The following is a 27981-nucleotide window of genomic DNA, read 5'->3' as shown; positions in this document are numbered from 1 at the left end:
TAAGTGCTCCATTTGAAATATATAATTTATTCCTTACAATTACAGAGGCACTATTATTATCCTGTTTTACAGAAGGTGAAACTGAGGCTTAGCAAAATTGGCTAAATTGCTGAAGGCCATACTCCAAGTAGTGGCAGAAACTTGAGCAAACCCAGATCTGCCAGATTCAAAGACAGTGCTCTTAATCATCATCTTAAATATCAATTGTACATACAACTAATAGAGTGTTCTAGTATATTTCGTTTTACATACTTGGAATCAGTCACTATGTCACAAGGAAGAGAGCAGTGTAACAAAGACAAATGTGGGGTTAAGATCCTTGCGTTTGGAATCAAGTTGTTTTTTTGGAGTCTTAATTTTACCATTTATATTGTGTGATATTGGGTGAGTTGCATAATCTGTTTGAACCTCAGTGTCTTTTGTGAATTGGGGAGTAAAGGAGATAATGGGTATAGAGTGCTTAGTATGATGGTGATAATACACTACATTCTTAGAAGGGATCACAGTTTAAAAAGTGCTTTTACAAAGATTGTCTCAGATGGTGCTTAGTGATAGAACCCTTTGAAGCTCATTCATTCTTTTATTCATTCATTTAACATTTTTTTTTAGTGTCTGCTACATGCCAGATGTTGTACAGGTTGGGGGCATGGGGGCATTTAGGTGAAAGAGCAGGAGAAAAAAGTTTCTTGCCTTCATGGAGTTTGCATTTTGATGGGGGATAGGGACAATAACACATAAGTAAAAATATTTAACATGTTAGATAATAATAACAAGAGAGTTAAAGGGAACATTTAACTCTCATAGGGGGAATGCTGTGGGTCATGCATAATAAAGTAGTTAGAAGCATACTGTGATTCATAGACTAGCTACATGTTTTTCCATTATGGACTTTTTTTTAAGTTTATTTTGAGAGAGAGAAAGAAGAAAGAGAGAGACTTGGAGAATGTAAGTGGGGGAGGGTCAGAGAGAATCCCAAGCAGGCTCCATGCTGCCGGTACAGAGCCTAAGGATCATGGCTTGATCCCATGACTCTGGGATCATGACCTGAGCCAAAATCAAGAATCAGCTGCTTAATTGACTGTGCCACCTAGGCACCCCTCTATTATGAACTTTTTTAAAAAAATGTAAACCAGTTACAGTTGAACTACCAACTTTTGTTTTTGAATTTGTGTTGTTTTAAAACCATGAAGACATTGATTTTTAAATTCGTTAGTACAGGGGCACCTGGATGGCTCAGGCTGTGATCTCATGGTTTACTGGTTCAAGTCCCATGTTGGGCTCTGTGCTGACAGTTCAGACCCTGCTGGGAATTCCCTCCCTTGCTCTCTCTGATCCTCCCGTACTCAGGTTCTCTCGATCTCTTTTTTTCTCAAAATAAATACACTTAAAAAAAAAAAAAGTAAATTTGTTAGTACACATTACCAAAGTTCACAAAATCTTTTCTAGCTAGCTCTGAGATTCTATGAATATGGAATTAAATGTAGATCTCTTTATACCTTGTCTGTATTTATGTCTATTAAGTATACTGTAAATAAAGCATTTTAAGAGTTCAAAGATAATTAATGGTTTTCAGTCACTGTTTTTTAAAATAAATCTTGACGTTTCTTTACCTTTGTAGGCAAAGTGGTAGTACTCATGGGTTGTATTTCTCAAATTCAGCACCCAGCCTGGCAAATAAGTTAGGCGATTTGGCATTTCCATTCTGGGTCTTAGAAGACACAAAGGAATCATAAAGTCATGCTGCAGTGAACTCAGACGTTAAGATTTGTCTGCCAACTATGAGTTTAAGTTTATTGAAATCTACAAGAAAGACAAGTGTTATTCTCAGGGTAGTTTATAGCCACCAACTACTGAACTCCAAAAGTTGTATCATTTAGCATTGTAGGGCTGGATCCATAAGCCTTGGAGGAAAATTCACAATTGCCCCATTAAAGTGTTTTGAGATTTAATCCAAAAAGGAAGTACTGGGGGAGGGGAGGAGGGATGAACTCCTTTGTTTTTTCTTTAATTATTAAGAAATATATTTAAAGAGATGGTTAAGAGCTCAAGCTTTAGGATCAGACAGAAACCTTGTTCCACCACTCACTACATAACTCTGGGAATGATTCCATTAAAATTCTAAAATGTACTTGGCTCTTTTCTGTTCTCTCCTCACTACCACCATCCTGTTCCATACTACCTGTTTTCCATATAATGGCTAGTGACCTTATTGCAATTGAAATCTGATAGTATAATCCCCACACATCTTTCTCCTCCTCCTTCGCCCTCCCCCTACCATGTTAAAAATCCTCCAATGTTTTTTTCTTTCACTAGGATGAAGTCCAGACTCCTTACATTGGCTTTGGCTGCAAGACCCTGCCTGATCAGATCTGGGCCTGCCTCACTGAACTCACCTCTGTCTTCCTCACTGAGCTTGAGCCCCCTGACATTTTTCAATCTTCAGATTCACTAAGCTGATTTCCTACTTGAAACTTTAACACATCCCCACTCCTGTGCTCAGAACACTCTTTACCTTATTCTTCAAATAGCTTACTCTTTATCTCTCAGGTCTTAAGCTTTCCCTTACCACCTAATTAAATAAGTTCTGTTATGCTCATTCATAGCACGGTATTTTTCTCTTCATGGCTTCTGTCACAACTTTTCACTTTATATTCATTTGGTTTTAGACTAGTATCTGAAGCCCTACCTCCTCCAACTATAATCCCTATCTTTTTGGTTTAGTGCTGTCTACCCAGCTCTAAGCACAGTTATTGAGTGGTACTCAGTAAACCATTGTTAATGTTGAATGAATAAAATATCTCATTACCTTTCAAAGCCTTAATTTACTCATCTGGAAAATGTGGATATAATTTCTATCTGTAAAGCTATTGTATGGATTAAGTGAGGTTAAAAAAATATAAAATCCTTAACACTGTGCTTGTCAAAGTCCTCAACAAACAGTATCCCCAAACATTCATTAAGCCCACTCTATGTGTAAGACATTGCTGATGTTTATAGAACATATTTATAAGAGAATTTTGTTAGACTTTTGTATTACTTGGTCTTTACTGTTTTTTTTTCTTTTTATTAACATTGCTCTTCATATCTAGGAAATTAAAATGTGGAATTCCAGCAGTGATTCCATGCCTTTTCATGGAATTGGTATGAACTAGCCTCAGCTTTCTAATGTCACAATTATCAGAGCCATAATGTATATTCAGAAGGGTAATTAGTTTGAGTAGTAATTTCCTAGACTATCCTCCACCCCCACCCTGCCCCAGCCAGCTGGCCTTGAAAAAGAAGCACTGCTTTTATGTGTGCACACAATCAGCCTGTAAAATCCTATTATCCCCAACTTCCACACCCCTGTGGCTGCATGCTTCCTTTTGAAGCCTCTTAAAAAAGGGGAAAAATCCTTTCAAGTCAGTTCTAAAGTTCATTTTCTAATCTCATTTCACCCAAATAATGTAAAAATGAGAAGGGGGGGCTAGGAAGTGGGAGGGATTCATAATGTTATTTGCTTACCTGTTCACCTGGAGTTACCTATGATACTTGTGGGAAAGATGATAAAAGTAAAAATACTTCTTCAGTCTATATTTTGAGATAAAATTAGATTTCATTCTGTTTTGATATTCAAAGAATAGAACAAGGTTAATTTGGTTATTCTATTTCTTTCATCTGTTCAGAATGTTATACTGTTTAGAAAAGGGGTTTCCATGAACTTCTCATGGCCAACATCATTTTAACTGTGATCATCTGCTGGAGTCCTAAGTGGAGGGCTCTATTTTCCTGTTTTGTGTGTCTTTCCATCTGGGAATTTGAACTCCTTTCAGGCCCATCTTTTTAACTGCTTCCTCTGGGCCTACTGCAGTCTTTCACTTTTGGGTTCTAACTCCCCATGTATCTGGCCTTTTTCTGAGCATTCCTTCCATGACCTTGAATTAATTGACATCTGTTCTCTGAGGATTATACCTTCCCTGTCACTATTTGATGAAAGTTTGGTAGGGAAGGAGTATAGAATATAGGAAGGGAATTTCAAATTTTTCTCTGTCTCTGAAAGATCACTTCCTGAATATGTTTCTGTCCTCATTACTCAAAACCCTTCCTTAGGAAGTCCTTGTTTTATATCTGTATCACCTAATCCAGTCATCTCCCTCCTCTTTATCTCTGGCACATTTCCCCATCTTCCTTAGGACTCGTCTTAAAAACCTTATCCTCATTCCAACCTTTTCTCCTCTCTCTGGGTAACTTTGTCCTCCTTGCTAGTGACTCCTCAAAAACTGCAACTTCTCAGTCACATCTTTACTTCAGTCATCTTAGACTCACAGAAAAGACTTGGATCACACCTCTCCTGCATCCCTGTTTTCTTCTATCAAATATGCTCCTTGTCTTCATTGTAGGTTCTTATCTCTACAGCCCATCTTATTCCTGAGGTCAGTAAATATTCCTCCTAGTATTCACTTCCTTTCCTTCTTACCTATCTTGATCCCTTCACCCTCCAGACATCTTAAAGAGTAGTCTTAATCATTGTTTCTGTTTTCTTTATCTCCCATTATCCTGTCAATATCCTAGAGGCTTTTACGTCTTTACTCTGCTGACACTGCTTCAAAATCTCTGGCTGTCTCTTCCTTTTCCATTTTAAACAGTGTCCTCTTCCAAATCCTCTTTTTTTAATATTTGTAGTTCCTTGATTTTATACTTTTCTCCTCATGATGATTTTCTTCCTTTTTGACTACCCCTTTTTAGGTGTTTTTGTTTTTTGTTTTTGCTTCTCTTTCTCTTCTATCCCCACAAAGGGTGGGTGTTCCTGTGGCTCATCTCTTTTCCGTCCCTCTGTCCCTCCACACACTTCTGTTGCTGTTGTCTTCCACCCTCTCACCTTTAGTAATAATGGGTTAGGCTATTGACGATCTCTTCCCAGATCCTCATTTCCAACTTCCGCATTGACATTTCCAGAGAAATAACATACAAATATTTTAAAACCTAAGGCAATGACAATTTATCATCTAAACTGGGTCACTAGCTGGTATAAATCTATACTGTGCATATGGTCACCTGCTCAAACCTAATATGTACAAAAAACTTTGAGAGATTTTTTCTAGTATTTTTTTCATCATTAAATGCCTTACTGACATTCTACTTACCTGGGCTAAAAATCATGCCCTTCAATTTTAATTCTTCCCTCAGTTCCTAATTCCTAGGAATTCTACCTTTCCTCTATCTTTGAATTACACTTTTTTTTAAAAACCCCATTCCAATCTTTAGGGCCTTGTTTCCTCTTGCCTGCAATACTGCATGTCCTTCTAACTTGTCTTCTTGCTCTCAGTTTCTCCTCATTCTTCCTTCATTCAATATTCCTTATTTCTATAATATGTCCCTAAAGGATACTGATTATTTATATAGCTGCTCAGAAACCATCGTCAAAGCATATCATCCAGACTTCTTAGCTGGGAATTCAACACACTACTGACATAAAAAAAGCTTTTTCAGTCTTAATTCCTTTATGAACCGTGTATTACAGCAGGCCTATTGGCTTCTCCCCAGATAACTCCAAAATCAGTAATCCTCAATTACATCAGAATCACCTTTGGAATTAAAGAAAACTTTAAATGCCCAACCTTAATGTGAGAGATTTAAATTTAGTAGGTCTATATTGAAGCCTGGTTATCTTAATAAAAGCCTCCCCAGGTGATTGTGACCAAAGCCAGCATTGAGAACCATTGTCCCTGTTTTCCTATCTCCATGACTTTGTTTACCATTTTCTCTATATGGCCAGTTTCTACTTTTCTTGTTTTCTCTTTAAATATTTTCTTATCTTTCAATCCCCAGCCCCCATTTTAGCTCGTTCATGAGATCTTCTTTGATCCATCCAGATAGTTATTTTCCTATACTGCAGTTGCAGTAAATGTTCATTAGATTATATGTTTATACCTTACATCCTCTAAACAGGATACTTCTTGAACCTAATGCTTCTGCTATTTATAATGTATAAGTCATTCTGTATAGGTCATTGACTGTTGAGATTATCTGCAGAGAACTTTGAAGTTCTTAAGAAAGTAATTGATAAGCATGAGTTATTTTTTTGCTAATTTAACCAGAAGTCCAAAAATATAAAACACAATAGTTTTAATTCCAAGACTATGCCAAATTAGGATTTGCTAATCATGCTAAGTAGGAGAAAGGAATTAGCATTTTAAATGCCACTACTGTTTTCATCAGCAGATGAGCTAATATTAAAGTAAATTCAGTGGTAGATTGATTCCTTGAACACCCACACCTCAGGTGCTCTTTAAAGCATGTGGGTCTCTTTGGATTCCTCAGGAAAACTGTCATGTTGGCATGTAGCTATAAAATATGCTTTACTCAGAAACTGTAGTTAGTTAAGCAGAGTTTTTGGGGTTTTTTTCTAGTTCATTTGGCACAGGGGAATACTTTTAATAAATACACCTTGCTGAAAGATAGAGCACAGTGTTGTTTTTAATAGGGAATGAGAGTATAAGTACAGTGATTTAATGCAGTTACAAGTAGCTGTATCCAAAAACAATTTTTGATTTTTGTCAAATATTCAGCAAGGGAGTGATTTTTTCCCTCAATTAAATTTTTTTGGTAGCTTCCCCATAGTATTGTTAAATCTATAAGTTGTATACTGAGGTTGGGGTTTTTCTTTTTCCTACAATTTTCTGCTAATACCTGATCAGTAAAAATTGTGAACATTTAGTTTGGGATATATGCACATGTATCTATAATTAATTTAGTGCCCTCTGAGGTATTTTATTATTTTATTGAAAGGAGACAAATATATTTGTTCAGTAAATCATTTGGATTTCATAAAAGCCTAGGGAAAGAATAAACTTTTACACTGTTGTTGCTGTTTCTATTTGCTGGTATAAAACTCATTTTTGATTTATCCCAGGTAAAATAATTAAAATGCATGTATTAGAACACACATAAAATTTCCTGTGGTCATGAAAGATGTACTAATTGGAAAATAGTCAGTATAATCTTTTGGCTTTTGGCTTATGATAAACTCATGGGTTTAAGTGATTTTATGGAATCATCTAGCCCTTTCTGGCAGCAGGACTACTAAAAACCTCTGGAAGCAAAAGGTTTTCATTCCCAAAATGTTCCCTGTATTTAAGGTTAATCACATCAGTCTTCGCTAAGTTATTCCTAGAAAACAGGTATTCTTCATGACAAAAAGTCCAAAGACATTTGTATATGGCAAATGAATAGTGAATAACATTTCACAGGCTGCTGGAGATGTTTGTCAGCAGATTAGCAGAAGCAGAAGTATCTAACAAACCTCTGGAAACACATGGTGTATTTTTCTTGACCGTAATAGTAGTAACATATTTGGTTGACATTGCACAGTTTCCATGTATATCATCTCATGTACGAGATGAGAAAGTGGTTTGCTTTTAATTACATGCCTAGTAAGTGATAGATCTGAGATTTCAAATCCTCTAATGGATTTGAAACTACCATACTACCAAAAAGCTATTTAAAAAATTAGTTTTTCAAAGACGATCTTAAAATGTATTAGTAAGGACATTGGCAGTAATGTGAAAAAGACTGAAAGATCACAGCACCACTTCTGAAGCTTTCCATCTTTGGAATGAGTAAGGAAAATGATTGTTCCAAAAGACTGCTAGGAAATTAACTTGTTCATGAAACACTAAACTCTTTAAAGTTAAATGATACACAAGGTCAAGATATTGCTATATATATATTTTTATTTGTAGCCAACGTTTATTTTTATGCCTAGAAAAATACATGGGGGTGCTTAGGAATAATGTGCTGGCAATTTGCTACTTTAGTGATAGTAAAATAATCCCGAAAAAGCAAGCACGATTATTTTGTACTTTTTTCTTGTTTTATTCAGCAATAAGACCATAATTTTTCATATTTAAGGAAGTATGAAAAATTTGTCGAGTTTTAAAAGCTGAATACATGTAGCGTTGGATCAAGGCACATACAAGACTGGCCAAAGGGCGTACAATGCACTTTGGTTTTTTGTTGGAAAAATAAAAATCATGGCAACAGAAAAATGATGTGGTTTTTAAATAATAGCTCACAATTCAGTAGGAAGCTAGAAAGAAATGTTACATTACAAGTTCGTTATGTAATATGTGGAAAACTGTGACAGTAATGGGCAGTATTCTTGATCATTGTGAAGGTAAATTCAACTTTTATGTACAGTGTTAAAAACATTTCATATAAACCAGATCTAAATTTGATTTCTAGTAGTTATTTTTCTTTTAAATTCTCCCTTTTTTGAAGTACTACTTTCTCTGCATTATTGAGGGGAATTGCTTATGGGTACACTACCTTTTTAAATACGTATGTTTCTTTTTTGATATTATTTATGATAAAAACATTATAAACATTAACAATTATATCTTGAGAATTAACTTTTCAAAAATCAGGATGGTATAGGCAAAACCAAAATGCAATTCTGGTGTTTGTGTTCATTACACTATGAGAGTCTAAGATTTCGTGTTTTCCTAAGTATACATTTCCCACCTAACTTAAGAGTGCGCTTACGTTATTGATTTTGCGAAGTCCTTTCTTCGCAGTGTTTGGTGAGCTGTGGTTTTAACAACAGACTTCACACTCCTTTATGCCAGCGGATGTATTCAGTTCAGAAGATATGCTTACTTTCTTAAAAATATCTAATTTACTTAGAGTAAAAATGGAGATATGCAGTAAGTTTGATATTGCCCATTACTTCACATATTTTAATTTATTGAATACCACTGGGATAATACAAATTTAATAGTTGGAACATTATTTCATAACTATTTTTTGAACTTTAATTTTTCTCATTCAGCCAGGTTTTCTTTTTTACATTTTATTAATACCAAAGTGAAAAATGGCCTGTGCTTATACTACAAGGATCTCATGTGAACTCAGTCTTGATTGTTCAACACAGCAAGAAAATTCACTTTCACAGTCAACAAGTCATCTTACTCAGTAGAACACAAAGTAAATGGTTTATAACTTCAATATTTGCAAGGAAAATACAGTACAAATTACTAAAAAATACTAAAATATAGAATTGTGTTCAGGCCTCTCTACTACATCAATCGCAGCAGTAACCTGAAATTTGAAACTTTTAATAAAAAGTTCTTAAATATAAATTATATGGCAAATGTACAGTACATTGCTTTTTTCAGTCTTTTTCCAGTGTTTTGCAGTAGAACAGGGTTCCTACCATCACCTCCCTTAGGTTTAAAAAAACCGAAACACAGTCAGCTACAAGGCCTCCAGCATCATGAGTGTGAGTGATCTGAGTCTGGAATACCACTGTCTCTGTAGCTTCGGTTACTACTGCTTTCACTGTGATTGTTTTTGTACAGATTCATTCCATTAGGAGGAAATATGGTGTGTATTACAAATTCCTCCTTTGAGATTGGTTCATTGCTTATTGGTAACATCTGAAAAGAAGTCTCCCTGATTTCCAGGATAGAGTTGTCCTTCTTAGTGCCAGCTTCCGCATAGTCATCCTTTCTTCTCCTCCCTTTGCTATATGCACAGTTCCTTGAGAAGAGTGATCCATTCCTATGAACATACCAGCACACTAAAGCAAGAAGGGCAATGGTCACCAGGGCCACAGCCCCACCAATGATGGCAGCCAATGGTAAATTGGGGTTTTTGTAAGGTTCTTTCTCTTGCTCTCGATTAAGGGTGGTTGTAGGGTTGTACATTCGAAGGGGTGCAGTTTCAGTCTCAATACAAACGGGGGCTTCATCAAATAGGTAGAGGTTACTGGTTTCCATGGGAACCATGCAGACTCGATAGGGCGAATCAGGCTCCAGGGCTGTGACTAAGTATTCATTGCGTTCCCCTGTTACAATTGTTTCTGTTATAGATCCAAATGCTGGGCTATGGCCCAGTTTGAGCCAGCTGAGTCTTAAAGCAGTCATAGGTAGGACAAGTTTCCAAGAGATATGAATCGTGTCAGAGGTGACGGATTTCACAGTAATTATAATTGTTTTTCTTGCTGGACTCCCTGTGGTTCGCTGATCTTTAGTGACCTTGGGGTTCTTAATGTCTGGTTGTTTGGTCACTGGAGCTGGCCACTGTCCTTGAGCAGGATATACTGTGTTGGGTATTGCAGTGGTTATCTGAATGGTGCTTACAACTGCACTGTCCTTACAATCAAACAGTTCCGCATTAAGGTCCTTGATAGCCATCCCCCGAACTTTTTCTGGGGCTTGGCACATAAGCCCACGCACATTGACCTTCATAGGTAGTGATTGTAACCAGTCACGTACCCATTTCATCTTGCACCCACAATACCAGGGATTGTTGCGAAGAATCAGTTGGGTTATATTGTCCAAATCATCAAAGATGCCCTGAGGTAAATTACTTAGGTTGTTATTGGACATGTCGAGTCGATACAGCTGCCTTAGATAAGAAAAAGCATTTGGGGGCACCCGATTGATGTGGTTATCTTGAAGATAAAGCTTCCTCAGGTTTGTGCCTGGAAGGTTTACTGGTGCAGCAGTCAGGGAATTCCGCACCAGTGACAGTTCTGTTAAGTTGACGAGGTTGAAGAAAACTTTATCACCTAAACCGTGGTTGTTCAACAGATTTCCATCCAGAACCAGGCGTTTTAGGCTAGTGAGACCTTGAAGAGATGGTGATGAAATAGTGGATATGCGATTATCATCCAAGCGTAATTCTTCTATAGTCCTGGGCAAACCCCAAGGGATTGTGCTAAGGTGATTACGGGACAGGAAAAGCAGTCGGAGATAGTTGCTGTCTCGGAATGCCCCTTCTTCAATGCTAACGGCAGAGACTGAGTTGTCATCTAAATGTAATTCTTCCAGATAGGGAATTTTTGAAAGTGAATCATAAGTGATAGTCCTTATGTTATTTTCTTGCAAATGTAACTCTTTTACATACTTTGGTAGGTTGGTAGGAAATTCATCTAAACTGTTGTGGTATAGGTATATTCTTTCTACTTTTAGCAAGTTTTTCAAATCTGAAGGAATTCCAGCGTTATTTATTTGGTTGTTCTGAAGGTAGAGTGTTGTAGCATCCTCTGGTATTCCTGTTGGAATGGATGTCAGAAAGCGATCATTACAGTAAATGAAACCTGCGTCGCAGCGGCATACAGATGGGCAGGATTTAGCCATAACTAAGAGAGGTGCCACCTGAAGGAACAGTCCAATTTTAGTCCAGATGAGGAAGATGCTCCAGGCTGGGCTGATCATGGTCAGCAGTGTTGAGGTCTTTGTACACGGTAGCATCAGAGCCCTAAAATTGAGTGAGTTCAAAGAAAGACAGAAAACAGTCAGGTCATGATACTTGTAATAATATTCAAAATAGATGTGGAAACTAAAATGTCTATAATCACTTTCAATTTTTTAATTTTTTTTGCATTCTTAGGGTTTATCACTAGCTTACAATGAACACAATCATATCTCTTTACCTTAAATGTTTGTAGTATTAAATTAAGGAGTATCATGTTCCAAATCCATTTGATTTTGAAATGTTAAATATAATTAAAGTCATTGAAAATTCTAAAGCATTTTCATAATACTTGATATCAGTTCTGTAGCCAGTCATTGACCAACCTTATCAATTTTCTAATTTTTTCTTAACATTCATAATGAATTGACACATAGGAATATGATTTGTTTTACTTTAAGATAATGTTACTGTTTTTAAAAAAATCAAAATTTGATATCTACTGTACAGGTATAGAAATATGTAGTAAAACATTCCGTCCTCCTAATATTCAAAGGAATAGTCAGTTAATACTTCTTAAGACCTGAATCCTACTAAAGCCATTCATTTGTTTTGATTATTGATGTTATTTTTCTTTGATTATTAATATTAAAATTGTTATACTGGTATTTCTAACAAGAAAATCAGAAGAAATCTTTTTAATCTATTTTAAGGGAGGAAAAAATACATAGCCAACACATCCAGCTAACCTAGGTGGAAAGTTCCATTTCATATTAAACTAGCTCTTTCTTTTGTTCCCATTTTTTGTGTTTCATACTACATAGCTTAATGGCTTTGTGCAAACTTTTCATTACATCCTATCTCATAATATGTTTCACAATGCATTTATCTTTCTTCAAGATCTAATCTAGGATATGGTTCAACTTTCCCCATGGCTGGAGAATTATAGATTTATACTAATCTGTTGTGTAATATGAGCTCATCTGTACTTTTATGTATTAATTAGCCTTTATAATTTCAGGCATGAAAATAAAACACTTTAATATTTTTCCTACCTTATTGAATGATGTGAATAAATTTTGCGTGAGTGAAAATCCAATGCACATATATTATTTTCCTGATGAGGGGCTGGGACTTATAAATTCTTGTTCAGTCCTTGGAAGTATTCTTCACTGTTTATTCAAGTAATCCTATGCCGCACACACCTCCAGATCAGGCTCGCTGCTGTCAATGAACATTCCACCTGTGGTTCAGCATGGTGGGCAAGCTCATTAAAGTAAGGACCAGAAACAATTCAGCTTCCTGTTACTATGTAGAACACATGGCTTCCTATGTACTTTTTTTTTTTTTTCTGATAGGTTTTCTGTGTGAAGGTTCCTTTTGTGTAGCTTAATTCCCTTAGTAGAAATTGCTCTCTTTGAAATTCTTATTGGCTCTTCTGTGCAGTGTGGTCAGAGATAGTAACTTCAGATCCTCATGAAGAAAACCATTCATGATGCTAAGGCCTGTATAGTAATAGGTTTTTCAGTCAGTTATCCCCCCACCTTTATTCCTATCCAGGATTATCCAAGTATAAACTTTGTACAGTAGCTATGTCCTGAGGTATGATTACCTGCTGTGAAATAGCTATTTCCAGCTTTTGCTTCTTGCTGCTTTCTCAGAATATCTGGTGCAGTCACGTTATACAAGAACAGGTATTCTTTTTAAAGAGGTATAGAAAACTTAATTCAAATATTCTTCATGAGGAAAAAAGGAAGCATACTAGATTTCCTTTACATTTCTCTTCCTTAAAATATACTGGATATGAGCATCTCCTGTGAAAGCAAAAGGTTTTAATGAGCTATTAATAATGAACTTTTAATATGAGAGATTGCCTAGAAATTTAATCTTATTAGTTCTTTCTTTAAGCAACATAGCTTTCCTCATCGTAGTTGGTGAAAAGGATAAGATGACCTGTTTGTTTTTTACAATTTTTTTTTCCATTTTACAATTGTTCTTCCTAATTTTACTATACAAATAAAGTAGGAGCTGAAGCTGAGGTTGTCACCAAACAAGATAATTTCTAGTTAACTGTTAATATCACTTTGAATTAAACACAGAAGCAAAGCTTCATTCAAGAACCAGTAAGTGCCTTCCATGGCTTTTGAATTCAGGTCAGACTACTGTTTAGAAATTCACTTTTAAATCTTAGATATAAAATGCTAAAATGTTTGAAAAGAAGAAAACAAGTATATGTCAAAGAGGTGAGCAAATACATAACAAGGATTTTGATAGAAATGCCATGATAACTTTTAAGAGATTTCTGAACATGGTCTTATAAAGTCATATAATCTACAATGTAAAGAGTTGAAAAGAGTTTGTTTTAAATCTTTTCTTTTGGTTTCTTTGGTGTCCTGTTTAATTCTTCTATAGGCCTCAATTTTCCTAGTTGTAGAAGTGAACTTCATTACCTCCTTCCTTAGAGGTATTTCTGAGGATAAGTTGATGATCTTGAAACTCTAGTTACTCAGGCATTATTGCCAAAAGATAGCATAGAAGTTCAGGTTACTATTAGTTTTTTAGGAGAATACAATTTTAATTTTCTTTTAGCAAGATGAACTTGAAAAATCTGTATTTGGAATAGAAAGGACACTATGTCAATCTTTCTCTTTAGAATGATCATTAAAGTATATCAAAATCTGACAAGGCATTTCTCTCTAGGTTCAAACATGAACATGCCAATTTCCAGTGAGTGTATTTGTCATTTCTGAAAGACTTAAGGCTTCACCAAAGAGATCAGTGATTTTAATGATGACTGCTTTGCCCATTATCTAATATGCTTGAAGATTTTTTTTTGGGTGGAGGTGGGGAAGTGGGTTGCATCAGTATCTTTTATGCAGGATTACCCACTCAGAGGCTTTCTGTACATGTAGGGAACATTAGGGTGTTGGGAATATTTGACCCTGAAATTAAGGACTTACACTAGAAACAATTTGCTTCTCCCCTAGCAATTACCTTGCATCCAACAAGGATAGCATCTGTTCCAGAATTCAAATGCTACTGAAAGTGAATGTTAAATAAGGCCAATTTGTGTTTCTGGGTGTTTGAAAATTCAGTTTCTTTTACTTTGCCACCCAATACCAACATTATCATAGAATGCATTAACAGAAAGAAACTTAAAAAAAAAATTACAGATACAGTTAATTTATTATTTAAGCAACTTGAAACAAAAATAGCCGTTTGTAGATGGATAAAGTAGTTTCTAGTGGATATTGCAAAGTGCCCACAGAGGAAAGTTTAAATGATTTATTGTTTAAAGTAAGGTTTTACTGTGATGCATTTAAGGCTTTGCTCATTATTGTTGAATTTCAATAGTGTATTTTCTTGAAAACTTTTGCTTTTGTGGAATGTGAAAATGAAAAACCGAGTTGTTGAAATTATGATTACAAAGTTATTTAAACAAGTATCTGCTGTAAATGTTTTCTGAGCTGGAAAATTATTCAACATTTAAAATGTGGTTAATTTAAGTTTAGGAAATAATTACTTTTGTTAAATTGTATTAGAAACTAATTAAAAACTATTATAAAAATCACTGGTAAAAACCTGCTTAAAATTTTACCAGTAGTCAGGCATTTGTCACATACCACAACACACTCTAAAGTTGAGGAGATGAATCTGATGAAGGAGGAGTTAAGAACTGATTGTTCCTCAAGCCAGGATAGCCTAGAATATGTCCAAGATGATCATAATGATAACTAGTGATAAAGCTTATATCTAAACTAAAAATATTTTATGAAATCAAGCTCTAAGAATATGTATTGATTTTCACATTTTTAACCCAGAAGAAAAAAAATAAATCCAAATTGGTGTGAAAAGAAGACTAATTTGTTTATTTTTCTGGTTTTACATCTGTAAAACTGCTTCCTTTGCTCTGTTTGATATGCAAACCTACATTGCCATTAGTACAATAGTGGTAATAATGTGAGATTAACTGAAAGCCTTAAATCTCATTAAATTCTTTAAAAATGTCATTTCTCTTCTCCCCAAATTGCATTAAAACTAAAGGCAAAACTGAAAAGCAGGTTTCTCTGGAGAGGGTCCTCTTTTAGAAATGAAGATTCCCTCACATATTCGTACTTCTTTTACTTAACTTCAAAACCATTCAATTCATGATTGATTGTGTTTTATAGTTTATGTTTTATATCTTTTCCTTCCCTTTTATATTTGAAACCATAGTGCTAGACAGTTTTGTTTTGCATATTAAAGGCTACAATAATCTATCTAAAATAAGTGATGCTGCCCTCAATGCTTACTTTCCCCTTTTTTTGAGCTGGTTCTACATAGTCACGCACATAGAGAAGCTATAGTTGATTGTGAATGATAAAAAGAAAAATGAGACCCAGTGGTATGGACACTGTGGCCAGGTTTCTACAACATCGACTTCAAAAGCCTTTATGTCTGCATAGTCTGGGAAAGAGGCCATTACTTCTGAACAAAAAAGGAATCGATCTTTTAGAAAAATATTGTTATTAGGGTATCTTGAGGAAAAAAACATAAATGGACCCTTGGCTACACAAAGAAATGTTTTAAAACTGTTTTTTAGTGGAATCATTACTACGTAAATAGCATTTAAAACTGTGATAAAAAGAACAACATAATCACCTCCTGGATAAATCAGATCTTTAACAGGGATCTTTCTCTTCAGTTTCTTTTGATACACAAAAATTGTGGAGTTAAAAGAAAATTGTATTTATAATGTAAACATCAGGTCTGTGAAAAGCCTCTAGTTAAGTTCCATGATGTAAGAATGTATTAAATAGTAAGGATGCTTTCATTTTGAGATATTTTAAGAAAACTAATATAAGTTAAGAAGTTTTATCTGAATAGAAAACTGGTATTTACATACAAATAAGAATTTGAGGCAATGCACATGTTTATATGATTTCTTCTCTGCTACTACAATATTTTAGAGGTGGGGATGTTTGAAATGAGAAGATATTCTCATCTTTTGATCACTTAGATTAAGATTATACATTGATAATATGCTGCTTTAACATCCTAAATCCTTTATTTGTTGCCTTTGACTTAAATTGATTTGAAATCATGGCTTATTTTCAAAAAAATCTTAAATTGAGTACAGAGTTTTTGAGATTTTAGTAAAGATTCTTCTTAATGATTTGCTTCATATAATCCTATCTTAATAATGGGAACTTTAAAATAAATTTAATCTAAAAGTAGAATTTTTAATCCAAGTTAATTGCATTATTATTTTGAACAAATCCTTGAGGTTAAAGAAAACACATGCTTAGACTTATCTAAGTCTGTGACTATTTCTAAGTAAATTAGAATTTATATAATCATAGAGGTTTGGAAAGTAATTTATTTATGAAAGCTTAAATTGTTGCTTGAAAGCACAACAAAATGATCAACTTGTGAATGCTAAGTCTGTGTAAAGACAACTGGTATTTAAAATAAGCTACATATATGGTTAAATTGAAAAACTGGAGTATATCAGGTTAGTTGATAGTGACAGCAAAATGCTTTCTAAGCAGCCTGTCTGGTAGTTAAATTTTCCACGATCATCAGATTTCAGGAAAGTTCCAATTCTTTTGTTTAATGCCAGGCAAGCAGAAGGACCTCTAAGTCCCCTCTTGAGAGTCATGAAGTCTGAAGGGTTTGCTGAGCAGCATAGAAGCAAGTGTGCCTTTTCAGACTTGGTTTTATCCAGACTGTTTTCTAGTCTGAAGACGTTGTGTTTTATTTATGTAGAATAGGGGATAAAAGTTCCAAAGCAAAGGAATTTTACTTTCTCCTTTTATGTTACTGGTTCTTTTCTCCCAAAAGGTTTGTGAAAAATGAATCCAATTCTGCTTCATTTATTTTGGTTTTTAAAGTTAAATCGAGCATCCTTAAAAGAAAAAGGCAAGCTAGGATGTTATCTTTCATCACAGTGAATGCTTGTTCCTTTTGCGATATTAAAGCCGGACCAAAGGAATTGGATAACTAAGATTTGTATGAGTGAATAAGACATGAATTTAGAGGGTGGTAAAGGTGAGAGAAGAGGGCTTGGGACAGGGAACATGCTTTAAATTTGCATTGACTTTTGAGCAATTGCAGTTAAAACTGTACCTTTTTAAATCACAAACATTTTCCCATTGCAAACTTTAAAGTTCCTTTCCCAGTGTTGCGAGTACAATTTGGTGGATGTGCTTTAAATTTCTAGTATTCAAGTTTCCATACACTAATACAACAAATGTTTGGGTCTCCTGTGTGCCTAGCACTGTGCTGGTTGGTGAGAACATCTCAACTCATAAAACACTTTTTTCTTTTCATTTCAAAGTAGGGTATTATTGATGTAAAGCAAATGAAGAGGAAGAAAATCAACAACACATAAACTGATCAACCCACAGTCCAGTGGCACACTTTAAATATAGTGTTTAACCAAATGTGGTCTGTGGGTTTTCTTTTCAAAGTTGCCACGGTAACTTGTGCACATGAAAAGTGAAAGAATAAAGAACAAAAGCTGTCATTGTCTCATCAAGTGAGAGCAACTTCACTCTCCTCTCATTTAAGGAGACTAATACCTGGAGAGAGCTTTTTATACATTCTGACACTTAATTTTGAGTCTAAGAAAAAGATGATGCATATGTAAAACAAATGCAACTTTAGCTGCTGCTTACATTATATTTCATTACTTTTTTAATTAAAATCTGTTTTCTCTAGAGTTCTTGTCAATAGACAAGTCAAAGTGCTGAAACCTGCTCTCCTATGCAATGTAAACATGGCTTTCAAAACTTTTTTGGTGTGATGTCTCACCAAATTTAGTGATGTTGATTTGTAGTCTGAAACTAGAATATGCTTTCTGAAATGCATATTCCTATTTTGGTTCTTAAGAGGAAGAAACCTTTTTTTCAGAAGACATTTATAAACCATCTCGTTGTTGGAAATTGGTTCGTTGACTTATGATAAGTTCTGAAATGGTGGAATGTTAGAAGCAGCTGAGAAACAGCCCTTTTTATGCTCAAGAGGAAAAAGCAGTTTTGAGAATTAATATTGCTGAGAGATTTACTGTCGAGTTTTTTGCCCACTGGGGGGTGGTACACTCTACCAGAACACTGCTTTCAGAAGCCGCAAGTCAGATGTTGGCTGCTGCCGGCCAGTTTTTCTCTGGTTTAATTACAACAAAGCCTCCCGTTGAGAAGAACAGTGAAGGCCTCTAGGGCAAAAGGTGGGGGGTGGGAGAGGGAAAGGGGGCTAAAGGGAAAAGGAGGGAAGAAATTACAGCCTTTGAAAAATTACTGAATCTTATTTCCCTCGTTGATGTAATTTAGGTGGTCTTCATTTGACTTTCAACAATTATTTACAATGCTATAAATAAACTGAATAAAAATATTTAAGGTGATTTAATTCAGAATTTTTAAGTTAGCTCTGGGTTTTGCCATTAATCACATTCTTTGTTATGCAGCCCACCCACCTTCATAAAGGGGGGAAAAGTTAAGATCCACTGAAATTTTTCTTTAAATGACCAGATTTAATTTACTATTGGTATAACATATCAAAAATAAAAAGCAGGAAGAAAAAACATTCATATAATGTTAATACAAGGCAAGTTCTCTGCTACTGATTTTTGTAGGGTTTAAAATTGCTCAAAAGAATCTAGAAAGCGAAGGGAGCCTTAGGGTGTGTGGCCAAGAAAAGCACAGACAAATCTCTCCGCAGTGCACTTGCATGTTTAAAGCTGATAATTGTATTTTTCATCTGGAGACACTGAGTGTTCATTAGGATCTGGTGTCCCTAGGCAGGAGATGCTGAACATAATTGGAGTTTCTATTTGATTGGGCAATATAGTCTAGAGAAGAAACTGGGGTAAAGATAATTAATAGCTTGCTAACAAAGTCTGACAGCCACAAGATTTCAACCAAATTTATTTTACACCGCTTCATTTAGCTCTGAAAAAGTTTTGATAGAATTGGAGGCTCCTTAATTAACACTTGAAAGCAAAAGAAACATACCTTCTATTTTGCTGCCACATTCAGTTATGACAAATTTTCTTATTGTTTTTCTTCTTTTTGTAAAAACTTTTTTTGTTGCCCAATTATGTATTTCACAAGTGTTAATGTTTAGGGAGTGTTTAGTTGAGCATTTGAACCTAATGAAAATTGATTTAAAAGGGGGTGCACAGAAATGAAAAGCCCAATTAATAACTGATGGTTAGTATTAACAAGAGCAGGGTTAATGAATTCATTACGTTTGTTCATTTAATAATATCTTTGCTGATTCCTGGATTTGATGTATTTTGGCAATACTCTTAAAAAATTATTAGATGTGATTTTCCTACTTAAATTCATACAATCATGTTTTTGTAACTTTTGTTTTTTTATTTCAGGCTAATAAATATATGTATGTGTATAAGTATGTGTACATGTATATGTGTTGTGTACACATACATATTTGCAAACTAAGTAACATGTCCTTGATTTAATCTTCTTAGAGATTAAAATCTGCTATATCATTATTAATATTGACAGTAATGTATTAAAATTTTATGGTACTTTTAAAGGAATTGATTTCTTTCTTTACTCATTTCAAAAGAGAGGAGTATCAATCATCTGTCACTTTGGGGCAGGCATAAATGTTTCTATCTGAAAACTGACACATTAATTCTTTAGGTTTCAAGCTAGTCAGGATATTTGTATGTGGTTTGGGATAAATGAAAGGCATTGCTACAACTGAAGCACTTTTCTAGTGGCTAATTTATTCATGTTGTTTCCTGCTAATAAAATAACATATATGTGCATTTTAGAACAGAAAGATTTGATAAAATTTGAAACAGCTAATTGTTAAAGCCATTAGAGGATTTGGTTCCATAATTGGCAAATATCAAGGCTTTTTTTTTCTTTTTTCCTTTAATTTTAAATAGATAAATTAATCAATCAATAAATATCAACCCCCAGATGTTGAGAAAATATAGGCTTGTTGCACTTTTTACCTCTATGCAACCATTTTGTTTCAGACCTAATTCACTGAAAGAAAATTTTTTTTTGAGAAGATACATTAAACTACTGTTTGGAAGCTTTGCTGTATAAAAACATTTCTTTCAATATAAAATTTTGCTGTTGTAAGTTATAAGTGAGCGGATACTCTGCATATCCCACTTGATGAGGGCTCTACTCATTTTTGTTCCTTTTGCCACCCCGAACTCACTGCATACATCAGGCATCGTTTCCACGCTGAGCTTTGTTAGTTTTTCTGAGTAGGCTTTGCCAATTACTATGCTGGTCACATACTACATTTGCCCAAGCAATGTATTTTGGCGTTCTCCTGGAGCGGGGGTATGGTTTGGAAGAAAGTCTCCCCCTCCTCTGAGCTGAATTCACTAGTTGAGATTTGCAAGCCTGAAATGCTTGAAACAGCTCAGGCAGGATAGCAGTGCAAGCTTTAAAATCTAGGTGTAGCTGTTAATCTTTACAGAGGCAACAGAAGTCTCTGGGAGTAGCTCAGCTAGCTGTGAGCAAGATGTATGCTTTTCATGTACTGCGTACTCATGAGCTGAGGGATTATTGATTTTCTTTCACAGTTGTAAAAACAGCAATTGGTGATCATACCACACATACAGTACACACCAAGTTAGCAAGACCTTTCGCTTTCCTTTGAAAAAAATCTGCCTTGTATTCTTTAATATATAACATTTAACATTCCAACTTAATGTTTTCCATAAGGCTCTTTTCAAATAGCAACTATACAAGGCAGAAAATAGCCATTAATTATTACTTTTGAATGAAAGAAGATTTCAAGAAACTTCTTGCATTTGGCTATATAGTCCAATTTTTCCTTGCTGACTCGCACACACATATTTTGCTCTTAATGGTGACAGAGCAAACGTTCATATTTGGATGCCTCACAGTACCAAGTCATTTCTGTCTACAGAGTAAAACCAAGCAAACTTTCTGGGACAATCTTAAGGAAAAACATGGGAAACACTTACCAGGAAGACGAGAAAAAGCAATCCCATGTATACTGCCGCTATAGCTGTAATTCCACTGACTGTGAACTGGAGTAATAACCCTCCCCCCTCTCCCAAGCTCCGCGTCCAGTCCACACAAAGCCAACAGCAGCTGCAGGCAGAGCTTGTCCTGCTTCGGATCACTCCTACACTGAGGAGTGAGCGAGGAAGAGCATTCCAGTTTACTGCACACAGCCCACCTCCAAGTCTGAAGTTAAAGCTTCACCTCGCAGTGGTTGAAGAAGGGGGTGATGTCATAGATGGGCAGGACTTAGCCTAGCTCTTGTTCAGTGAGGTAACTGGATAATCAGACAGATGAGCTTTGCGAACGCTAGAGGGAGTGAGAGAAGCCAAAATGAGGTGCTCAGCCTGCCAAAGCTGGGATGCCATTTGGTTTGTAGGCAGGCCTTTGGAATCTCAACATTTTCTAAAGTTTAATACAACAACGTAGTGGTAGCAAGCTTATAAAAAAATACGAGCATGTTGGAAGGATACTTATAAGATTGTAGTAGAAAAACACAGGTTCTTTTTATTTTTAAACTATATGTATTAAAAAGTTAACCAAAAATCATTTTATTTTCATTATTGAGTAGTTCCAATAGCATTGGAATTTTGAAGTCTTATAACTCTGTTAAGAGTTATTTGACAAATGAGTAGAGGGCAGGTTCAAATAAATAACTGATTTATTTAAGGGAACGGGAACCGGAATGCCAAAAGGTCCTAGAGGTAATGAGTAATTTATTGTTCTATATATGTTTTAGAAAATGAAACTTTTTCACATACTTCTACTATTTATCCATCTCCTTTGAACCTAGGAGATATTAGACTTTTTCATAATTAGGAAAGCCTCCCTCAAATGAAAAGTTTTAGAAAAATTAAATAGAATCTTTTCCTTTCTGATATATTTTTGCTACTTTATTTATGGACTAAAATATAAACAGGGTGAGTTTGCTTATATTAAAATGATTTTATTTTAATTTTGGTACATGAATAAACACTGGACAATTGCATGTTTATGTCTAATTAGCAGAATTATAGACATTCATATTCAACTATGATTTTCATAGACTGATTTCTGCTATTTGGTCACTATTTCTTTGGGCTCATAGTTTTCCACTAAGTTCATTTCACTTTTTATTGTTGCTGGGGAATATTTTGCTTTTAGATTTACCTGGAAGGCAGTTTCCTTAAACTAATATCATATGTTTTATTCTTAAAGGTTTACAACGTTGTTCTTTGTACTTTTTAAAAAGTTCCTATGAATGTTTGTTTCTGAAGGAGGCCAGCTGATTGTCTTTCCCAGGAGTATTTGATTATAGTCTCTTCATTAGCTTCATTTAGTTTATCTATTTTTGTGCTTCTTTGATAACAGCTTGACCTTCTGAGTTCCCTTCCAAGAATGGGTGATATCAAAGTAGAAGGTGTACCCTCGATAAGAGGTATATTGACCTCTATTGTTCTGTGATTGCACTTTTGCTGGCACTGATGACAGATCCATTAAATCCAGGAGTTTTAGAACTCTTATGTCTGTTAAAAAGACAATTTCTTACAAATGTTAGGTAGCACAACTTAAACTGAGATGCAGCTGCTAAGTTTTTGGAGGAAAGGGAGGTGGGAATAATCCTCACTAAATGGTGAATTTTCTTCTATTACTGCAAAACAAATACATGGATTAGCTTATTTTATGAAATAATTTTTTCTAGAGGCTCTTTTCAGATGGGAGTTGTGTATATTTAAAAAGGGGTTTTTGCTTTAGCCAAATTACTGTGTGTTCATATCCATATTTAATCAGTTTTGTCTCTATTCAGGCAGACCTTAAACAGAAAAGACAGATAAATGGGCAGTTTTGGTTATAAGTATCTAAAATATGGCATAGTGGCCTGGGAGTTAGGAGTTCTGAGGTTTCCATTCCCTAGGCTGCCACTTGTTATATGACTTTATATTATGTGCTCTGGGCTTTGGTTTTATCATATGGTGAATAAAGGCAGCGGGAATTTATTGAATGTCAATTATATACTGTTGCTTTTTTTTTTTAAATATGGATTAAAATGTAGAAGACGGCAAGAGATTCTGAAAAATATAATCTACTAGAGGAGATACATAGTATATATGATCTACTAGAGCTACTGACTTTGGAGGTAAACTCTTAAGATAGCCTTCATCATCCTACCCTGTTCAAAAACATATACCCTTTTGTTGCTTCCATGTTTTTTTTTTTTTTTTAATTTAATTTCCTACTTTTACCAACTGGCTAAATTCTGCCAGTGGAGGTGAATAATACTAGTAAGTACCGCCTCTGGAAAGATTTAAAGAGTTACCTTGAGTAACTATAGACTGTTTTCCTTCTTTGTTACTTAAAGGAGATTAGCTGTAATAAAAGGATGACTGCGCTGGTTGGAGGAGAAGGAAGACAGGCAGTTTTCAGCCTGATGCCCTTTAGGCTGTGATAGGAAAGGAGGAACTGATTCTTATAGCAGAGAGGACTCAGCTCAGAGAGGAAGAATTAGTGTAGTCTAATGTTTAACAGACATGGGCCTCAGAGCCTAGCATACCCGGACTCCATCTTGGCTTTGCTACAAATCCCTGAATCTTTCTGAGTTTATTAGCTTAGTGCCTGACTCATAGTAATTATACAGGGAATGGTAGCTGCCATTATTAAGAGGAGGGCATTGGAACACCTGGAAAAAAGGGACATTAAGAAGTAGAAAGAGGGGCACCTGGGTGGCTTAGTCGGTTAAGCGTCCGACTTTCGCTTAGGTCATGATCTCGCGGTTCGTGGGTTCGGGCCCCGCGTCGGGCTCTGTGCTGACTGCCCCCTCAGAGCCTGGAGCCTGTTTCAGAGTCTGTGACTCCCTCTCTCTCTGATCCTCCCCTGCTCACGCTGTCTCTCTCTCTCTCTCTCTCTCTCCTAGAAATAAATAAAAATATTAAAAAAAAAAAGTAGAAAGAGAGTGCACAAAGGGAGGTGCACAAATTGGAGTGTGTAAATAGACAGCCATGATAGCTTTTTAACAGTCTTCTAAATTTCCCTTTGAAGTCGTTCTGTAGCCAGAAAATGGGGGAAGAGGAAGGCAAATAGGAAATCTTGGTTTTGTTTTGTTTTTTTTTTCTGTTGTCCTCATGCATTTCATAGCCTCATGTTCCCAGGATTTAGAATTTAGTTGAGTTATAGTAGACCTTTAGGTTGTGTTTCATTTGTTTTGTGGGCTAGCCCATGAATCCAACAGTATCCATGAGAAAATACATTTCAAATTGCAAATAGCTGGATTAAAAATGAACTCCAGTAGCATATCCTAGTTGTAAAACCCTAAACTGGTCATATCAAAGGACTTTGTGTTTTTCTGTTTTAGGGAGAAGACATGAGATGTTCCTTGGAGGAGATTAGGGGAGATTGGGTTTGGAATCAGATTTCAGGCTCTGTCATTTACTTCTATATCCAAATGAAAACAGCAAATCAAACCTCTGTTAGTATAACTCCCAGCTGAAAGTGACTTTAATACATATTTATTCCAGGGAGCAGTTTAATTCAGGAATTCTAACCTATCTAGACTTAACATACCTTATTCATTCATTCCTCATTCATTGAACATCCTATAAAAGAAGCTAGTAAGGCTAAATGATCCACCAAACCACCAACTGTGCTGTTTATGATTTAATCTTAGAATGTATTAAAGTTGTTTTAAGTCTTAGAAAGAAACATTCTGGATGATTTTTTTTTTCTACCCAACATTTTCATGGGAAGTAAGTCTTCAAATTTGGGTAAAACAACAAATAAGCAATAAACAAACAAACAAAAAAATGAACCCAGCTCAGGCTTTTGGCCTATTAAATGCCTTAGGCTATTATAGTTGAGAATTTTTTTATTGCAAGTGATTTAAAATCTAGGCCTTACTATCTAATCAACAATTGGAATCTCTTGGTTCATATAACTCAGATGTTCAAATGCATGATTTGGCTTTAGGTAAAGTTTGATATGGTGGCTTAAAATATGTCAACAAAATTAGAGTTTCTCTTTGTCTCATAGTGTTCAGCCTTGTTCAGTGTTGGCAGACTCCTCAGGCTACATGTAGTGGACCCTCGGCAGCTCCAGGCTTTTCCCTTAGGCTCTAACATTTCCACATACCACATTCCCATATTACAGTGTTTAAGGGAAGAGAGGCCACTACTAGAGTATCCTGTACATTACCCTGTGATTCAATTTCTCTCATTCCTGAACCTGTTACAGAAAGGTGGGGGGCATATATGGGTGAGCTTAATTAAGCCCCCTACTCAAATATATGGTTAAGAATGGAGAAGAGGGTATGGCCCAGAGGAAGATTGGCCACTGTTAGTTTGAGAAGGAAGGAGTGGATCCTAGACATCAGTTCATTTTCAGAGGATTTGGCATGCTGAAACTTAGACATGTTTTATAAATTTATAAACTTGAAACTGCTTTTTCTTTTCTTTTTTCTAAACCAGAGTTTCTGTTTAAATTGCCAAAACATCTTTAAAAGATTTTCTATTTGTAGACCCTCCCAAGACCCTCTCAGTTTTTTGTTTGTTTGTTTTTTGATTTTTTGGTTTTTTTTCCCTATCAACAGGTAGTGATACATGTCAGGGCATATCAGTACTACAACTTAACATAAGCCTATGGGATGTTAATAAAATATCTAGAGAGTGCACATTCAGCTATCTGTACTTCTGTGAAGTCAGGCCAGATGCTTAATGCACCAGTTAGAAACTGTACCACATCTTTCTGAACAATTCCAAAGGGTATTGGAGAAATAATTAGATTTTAGCAGTCACAGATGCCTTAGTATACTAAAAGGTTTAAAAGTGCTATATTAAACTCTTCCTCTGATATTTGCCTTTTATTAGTCAACATTTAAAATGTACCTAAAAACAATCACACATCCCTTTTAAGTATATTTCCAAAACATACTGTTCTGGAATGAGATCTGTCATTACAGGACTTGAAACAGAAATCAAAGCAAAATCAAACTGGTTATTTCCCTGCCTGCCTGCTTGTCTGCCCACTTTCTGGAACACCCTTCTTTCCCTCTACCCCAAGTTAGACTGTTATACTTCAGGGACTGGGAAAAGGGTGATCTAAAACAATAGTAACCACCACCACCTGAGAAAAAAAAAATCACCCCTTTGGCCTCTCAGGAAAGGAAAAAGGAATTGTGGTTCAGAACAGGTTACCATTTAGCCAGAAGTGATGGTATGAAGCAGCTGGCAAAACTGAAAGCCTGGGGATCCCTACTTTCTTCCATCTTCAGTGCTTCCATGTATGGCCATACAGAGGATGCAGTGTGCAACTCCGACTGATACAGGCTGTGCCCTTTATCCGTTCCTACTCCCCAGTGTCTTGTCATCTTTATCTCTTTGTTTTAAAATGCAAAAAAGAGATTTTTTAAATGGACCTTGGAAAAAGTGGAGACTTGGATTAAGCAGACTGAGTGAATTCTCTCTCTGATACTTAGCAGGTAGCCCTGGGAAAAGAACTTCAGTTCTTCAACCCTCAGTTCTCTCATTTATGAGGATGAAGATATGGGACCCTCATTTAGCTATAACGGACTTCAATGAAGTAGTGTATGTAAGAGTTCATTACTAAATCTCAGAGAGCACTTACCAAGACAGAGCTAAAATCTGAGGATAGTTGCTTTTTATCTTCCTGGTGATGAGTGGGGCCAGGATCTATTCAAAATGCACAATCCATTAATGTTGAATTGAACTGTACATTTTAACAATTTATCCTTTGGAATGAAACAATTTGAGAAATGATTCTGTCTACTGTCCTGGATGCTCAGACCTTGAGATAATAGTATCTAAGTCTGGTTTGGAAACTTACAACCAAAGGACAAATTCCTTATCCTTGGAAATTATTAATCTGAAACATAGCTTTGGATAAATAGCTAACCGTTAATAAGAGCAGATCAATGTATGTCTAATTATTGAGATATATATTTACTAGGTATCATACAAGTGCATTGCCCTGCAGCCTTGTGATTCCCTTTTTTATAGCTAGCTATTGCTGTTAGTCCTGACCAAAGCTGTCCTCACTTACAAACCATCTTATTATTTCACTATTTCTGGAATATTGATGCTAATTTTAGGTACACAAAGAGACTATCTGAAAGGAAGATTTCCTGAAATTGTTGTCAGATTTTTCTTATTTTGGAAACCAGCACTGTAGTTCTTCTGTTTGAGATTATTTTTTTAAGGATTGCTATTTTCTTGCAGTCCAGATTACTTAGGTACATAAACATGTTTAATGTTGAAAAAGCATGGTTAAAGTAGAATAAAAAACCTTTATATTATATCTGTTTTATAAATGACTAGGAAAATCGTACTTCATTGGCATCATCTAAGAGGAAAAGATTTACTACATTTAGTATTTCTTATTTGGAAACTGCTATAAATCAATTACTTGTAAGATATTTTAAAGGATAAAATATTCTCAATTGATTAGGTCTGGATTAAGCGAATGTTTTATAATGTCATGTGTTCCAAATAAAAATAAGTTAAAATTGAGTCATGTGTTTACCACTTGGAAATTTTCTCTAAAATTTAAATCTATTTCTCTAAAATATAAATCTATTTAAATTTTCAGAGCATGATTTATGACAAAGATTAAACTATGTCTATAGTTTCCTCTGCTTTACTTTCTTCATACTTTAAGAGATTGACCTTAAATTTGGGGAATTTAATTCTTTAATTAGTTAAGTTTTTATTCCTTTTGTTTGACATTTGAAATATATTAGAACTACATATTTACAGATGCTTTATAGGTTTATTAAAAGTGTAAAAATATTGCCAAATTGTACCTTAGTGAGTTT

At 35.2% G+C, this 27981-nt stretch overlaps 2 protein-coding genes across 4 annotated transcripts in view; one reads left to right on the top strand and one right to left on the bottom strand.

Annotated features, from left to right (window-relative positions):
• MACROD2 (mono-ADP ribosylhydrolase 2) overlaps nucleotides 1-27981 on the top strand; it is a gene marked incomplete at its 3' end in the record, with an annotated part of 479088 nt that overhangs the window by 299161 nt on the left and 151946 nt on the right. The window lies entirely within an intron of this gene.
• FLRT3 (fibronectin leucine rich transmembrane protein 3) lies at nucleotides 7704-21327 on the bottom strand. 3 transcript variants are annotated; one of them, XM_039219110.1, is made up of 3 exons: nucleotides 21143-21327; nucleotides 12234-12992; nucleotides 7704-11244 (listed from the first exon to the last, which is right to left on the bottom strand). In XM_039219110.1, exon 3 carries the CDS (start codon nucleotides 11235-11237, stop codon nucleotides 9252-9254), a length of 1986 nt encoding a protein of 661 aa, XP_039075041.1. In that variant the 5' UTR covers nucleotides 11238-11244; nucleotides 12234-12992; nucleotides 21143-21327; the 3' UTR covers nucleotides 7704-9251. The 3 variants fall into 3 exon arrangements, with proteins under 3 accessions (XP_039075041.1, XP_039075042.1, XP_039075043.1); XM_039219111.1 differs by lacking the exon at nucleotides 21143-21327 and having other exon boundaries at nucleotides 12234-12421; nucleotides 12791-12821; XM_039219112.1 differs by lacking the exon at nucleotides 12234-12992.

Source organism: Hyaena hyaena, unplaced genomic scaffold, assembly GCF_003009895.1.
Source record: "Hyaena hyaena isolate Hyena2069 unplaced genomic scaffold, ASM300989v1 scaffold_789, whole genome shotgun sequence".
Classification (NCBI taxonomy): Eukaryota; Metazoa; Chordata; class Mammalia; order Carnivora; family Hyaenidae; genus Hyaena; species Hyaena hyaena.
This window is presented reverse-complemented; position numbering and strand designations above follow the sequence as displayed.